Source organism: Penaeus japonicus, unplaced genomic scaffold (genome assembly GCF_977035675.1).
Source record: "Penaeus japonicus unplaced genomic scaffold, GWHDUDI00000001_assembly GWHDUDI00000041, whole genome shotgun sequence".
Taxonomy (NCBI): domain Eukaryota; kingdom Metazoa; phylum Arthropoda; class Malacostraca; order Decapoda; family Penaeidae; genus Penaeus; species Penaeus japonicus.
The window spans coordinates 5,001,345-5,006,344 of NW_028234443.1; the positions used below are offsets into that span (position 1 = coordinate 5,001,345).

Below are 5,000 nucleotides of genomic sequence, written 5' to 3' on the forward strand. Positions count from 1 at the left end.
AAATTTTATGAGTTATTCTCTTTTGTTAACTTCAGTCACTTCTTATTCATGTCATGATTTTGTTTCCTGATACTGATATGAGTCACTTTTCCTTCCAAGTGATCATAGATCCTTGACTATTACTCAGTTACTGGCATCTTCATAAGTAATCATGAATTATAACTCAGTTCATATAATCCTCATAAGTTATTCACTTCGTGTGTTGTAATCATAAATTATAACTTAGTTCATGACATTCCCATTAGTTATTCACTTTGTGTGCTGAAATAATGAATTATAACTCAGTTCATATAATCCTCATAAGTTATTCATTTTGTGTGCTGAAATAGTTCATTATAACTCAGTTCATATAATCCTCACAAGTATTAACTTCGTGTGCTGCAATCACGAATCATAACTCAGCTCATGAGATCCTCACGCCAAGTTAAAACCCCTTCCACCTTCCAACCTCACACATCAGGAAGTCAAGTTTATCCACGAAGGCAAAGAAATCCTTCCCTCGAGCGCGAACGAGACGGAAAAATACGCCATCACAGTGACCGAAGAACAAGGCCAAGTTCTGACCGGAAGAACAGGTACTCTCTATACCCTGAAGGTGTCGAATACTTCGCTGGAGGACGAGGGGCTATACGAGTGCGTGGCTGAGGATGACCTCGGGGAATTGATCCTGAGGGAGGCCGTGCTACTGGTGGATCTCGAGGGTAAGGTTGGGGGCGTTGATGGGCGTTGGTTTGGGATTGCAAAAGGATGAGATGAAAGGGTTGTGGGAGAATACTTGGGTAGAATTGATAATAATGATGAGAATGCTATGGTGACTAGGAAGATAGATAAGAGTGATGATAAAGATAATTAAATATAAAGATATGATGAAATATATAAAATCTATATAATAACAGTCGATATGATGATGATAATAGAAATGACAATAATGATAGTTATAATCGTGATAATGATGATAATAGAAATGACAATAATGATAGTTATAATTATGATAATGATGATAATAGAAATGACAATAATGATAGTTATAATCGTGATAATGATGATAATAGAAATGACAATAATGATAGTTATAATTATGATAATGATGATAATAAAAATGACAATAATGATAGTTATAATTATAATAATGATGATAATAGAAATGACAATAATGATAGTTATAATTATGATAATGATAATAATAGAAATGACAATAATGATAGTTATAATCATGATAATGATGATAATAGAAATGTCAATAATAATAGTTATGATTATGATAATGATGATAATAAAAAAGACAATAATAATAATTATAATTATGATAATGAAGATAATAGAAATTACAATAATAATAGCTATAATTACGACAATGAAGATAATAGAAATGACAATAATGATAGTTATAATTATGATAAGGATACTAATAGAAATGACAATATTAATAGTTAAAATTATGATAATGATGATAACAGCAATGCCAATAATAATAGTTATAATAATGATAATGATGATAATAGAAATTACAATAATAATAGTTACAATTACGATAATGATGATAATAGCAATGACAATAATAATAGTTACAATTACGATAATGATGATAATAGCAATGACAATAATAATAGTTATAATTACGATAATGATGATAATGAAAATGACAATAACAATAGTTATAATTATGATGATAAAAACAACAAAGTCACATATCCACTTGAGACTTCATTCCCCTCCAGAATTGAGACCGTTTCCCACCGAGTCTTCCACCACCGAATTTCCAACAACACCCGCTATTACCACCACCACAACAACTTTCCATCCCTTTGGCTGGTGGGACACTACAACCACGACTGCGTATCCCGAAGAAACGACTACAACGACCACTACGATTCCTAAGTTCAAGATAACAACGACTACCGAGCCGTCCTTCTTTGGCGAATCAACAACGACTTCGGAAACGAGATCTACAACCACGTCTTATGTAGATATTGGGACAACATCTGGTTGGACGACAACTACGAGTGAACCGAGGTATTTGTTGATCTATTTATTTGTTTGGTTATTTATTTATCTATTTATTTATTTATCTATTTATTCATCTGTGTACATGTTTAGTCTGCGAGTGGAAGGTGGTGATAACAATGTGTGGATGTGGATGTGTATGTGTTGTGTGTGTGTGTGTGTGTGTTTGTGTGTGTGTGTATGTGTGTTGTGTTGTGTTTTGTGTTTGTGTTTTGTGTTGTGTTTTGTCTTTTATGTTGTGTGTTGTGTTTCGTATTGTTTATGTGTGTCTGTGTGTATATGTGTCTCTATGTGGGAAAGGTAAGTTTGTTTGGATCATAGATGTATGTAAGTGTTGTGTTTTATGTTTTATGTTGTGGGTTGTGTTTGATGTTGTGTGTTGTGTTTTGTCTTTTATGTTGTGTGTTGTGTTTTATGTTGCGTTTTGTGTTGTGTTTTGTGTTGTGTTTTGTGTTGTGTGTTGTGTTTTTTGTTGTGTGTTGTGTTTTATGTTGTGTGTTGTGTTTTATGTTGCGTTTTGTGTTGTGTTTTGTGTTGTGTTTTGTGTTGTGTGTTGTGTTTTTTGTTGTGTGTTGTGTTTTATGTTTTATGCTGTGTGTTGTGTTTTATATATTGTGTTGTGTTTCGTATTGTTTATGTGTGTCTGTGTGTGGTTGTGTCTTTTTGTGGGAAAGGTAAGTTTGTTTGTATGATGTTTTTTGGTGTGTGTTGTGTTTTATGTTGTGTGTTGTGTTTCGTATTGTTTATGTGTGTCTGTGTGTATATGTGTCTCTATGTGGGAAAGGTAAGTTTGTTTGGATCATAGATGTATGTAAGTGTTGTGTTTTATGTTGTGTGTTGTGTTTCGTATTGTTTATGTGTGTCTGTGTGTATATGTGTCTCTATGTGGGAAAGGTAAGTTTGTTTGGATCATAGATGTATGTAAGTGTTGTGTTTTATGTTGTGTGTTGTGTTTCGTATTGTTTATGTGTGTCTGTGTGTATATGTGTCTCTATGTGGGAAAGGTAAGTTTGTTTGGATCATAGATGTATGTAAGTGTTGTGTTTTATGTTGTGTGTTGTGTTTCGTATTGTTTATGTGTGTCTGTGTGTATATGTGTCTCTATGTGGGAAAGGTAAGTTTGTTTGGATCATAGATGTATGTAAGTGTTGTGTTTTATGTTGTGTGTGTGTGTGTCTGTGTCTCTCAGTGGGGGAGATAAGTTGGTATGGATGTGTGTATTGTGTTTTGCATTGTTTCTGTGTCTGTGTGTATATGTGTCTCTATGTGGGAAAGGTAAGTTTGTTTGGATCATAGATGTATGTAAGTGTTGTGTTTTATGTTGTGTGTTGTGTTGTGTTTTATGTTTTATGCTGTGTGTTGTGTTTTATGTTGTGTTTTGTGTTGTGTTTTATGTTGTGTGTTGTGTTTTATGTTGTGTGTTGTGTTTCGTATTGTTTATGTGTGTCTGTGTGTATATGTGTCTCTCAATGGGGAAGGTAAGCTTGTTTGGGTCTCAGGGAGATGTGGATGTGTGGGTTGTGTTTTGTGTTGTGGGTTGTGTTTTATGTTGTGTGTTGCGTTTTATGTTTCTCTGTTTGGGTTAATTTGTGTTGGTTGTTCTGGGAAGATAATATGTGGATGTGTGTTGTGTTTTAGTTGTGTAGTTGTGTTTTATGTTGTGTGTTTGTGTGTTATGCTATGGGGGGGTATTGTTTTTTGTTTGTGTGTTGTGTTTTATGTTGTGTGTTGTGTTTTTTGTGTGTGTGTTATGTTGTGTTTTGTGTCTCTCCATGTGTATTGTTTGGGTCGTAGAGAGATGTGTGTTGTGTTTTATGTTGTGTGTTGTGTTTTATGTTGTGTATTGTGTTTTATGTTGTGTGTTGTGTTTTATGTTGTGTGTTGTGTTTTTTGTGTTGTGTTTTATATATTGTGTTGTGTTTTATGTTGTGTTTTGTGTTTATGCTGTGTGTTGTGTTTTATGTTGTGTGTTGTGTTTTGTATTGTATTTTTTGTGTATGTCCGTGCCTGTGTGTGTCTGTGTCTCTCAGTGGGGGAGATAAGTTGGTATGGATGTGTGTATTGTGTTTTGCATTGTTTCTGTGTCTGTGTGTATATGTGTCTCTATGTGGGAAAGGTAAGTTTGTTTGGATCATAGATGTATGTAAGTGTTGTGTTTTATGTTGTGTGTTGTGTTTCGTATTGTTTGTGTGTGTCTGTGTGTGTCTGTGTCTATCAGTGGGGGAGATAACTTAGTTTGGGTCACAGATACATATGGTTGTTTGTTTTGTATTGCGTTGTGTTATGTATTATGTTGTGTTTTGTGTTTTTGTGTGTGTCTTTGTATCTAAGTGTGTTGTATTGTGTTGTGTGTGTTGAGTGTATTGCGTATTTGTGTGTGGTTACGTGTGTATGTTTGTATGTATGTCTATGTCTATATGTATATGTATACATAAATGTATACATATATGCGAATATATATGGATGTATGTACATATATATGCATATATGTACGTATATACAGCACACACTCCTCATCCACAGACACCATTGTAGAGAAGCTCTCTCAAGGACGAACGGACAAGCAGGTGATCACGAAGCCGACGCCAAAGCCACAACCCGAACCCGCTGCCCCTGACCTCGAGTTCGGTGGCCTGGAGGTATTTATTGTTTATTTTTTATTGTTTTATTCTTAAAAGAAGATAATTATGTCTATATTTGTTTAGAGGATTGCAGTAATGTTTTATATAGCATATGATATTGGAGAAGCAAAAACCCTGTTTGTTTTATGGGTTTCTTTTTAATACTAAAAACACAGATTAAATATTTTATAGGAATATTATTCCATAAGGAATGCAGTTGTTTACTAAAATGGTCTTTATAAGCAAAATGCTGTATTTTGAATTATCATAATTTTTTAATATAATTTAGAATTATAATGTTATTTATTTGTCATCCTGTCTATCTATCTATATATCTATCTATCAATCCATCTCTTATCTATCTATCTATCTATC

General features: G+C 33.6%; 1 protein-coding gene across 1 annotated transcript in view; it reads left to right on the plus strand.

Annotated features, from left to right (window-relative positions):
- The window catches only part of LOC122246883 (uncharacterized), a 115,029-nt gene that overhangs the window by 105,580 nt on the left and 4,449 nt on the right, over nucleotides 1-5,000 (plus strand). The window contains 4 exon segments of the mRNA XM_086534326.1: nucleotides 461-701; nucleotides 1,719-2,053; nucleotides 3,461-3,482; nucleotides 4,528-4,643. Of these exon segments, the coding sequence (XP_086390452.1) occupies nucleotides 461-701; nucleotides 1,719-2,053; nucleotides 3,461-3,482; nucleotides 4,528-4,643 (714 nt within the window).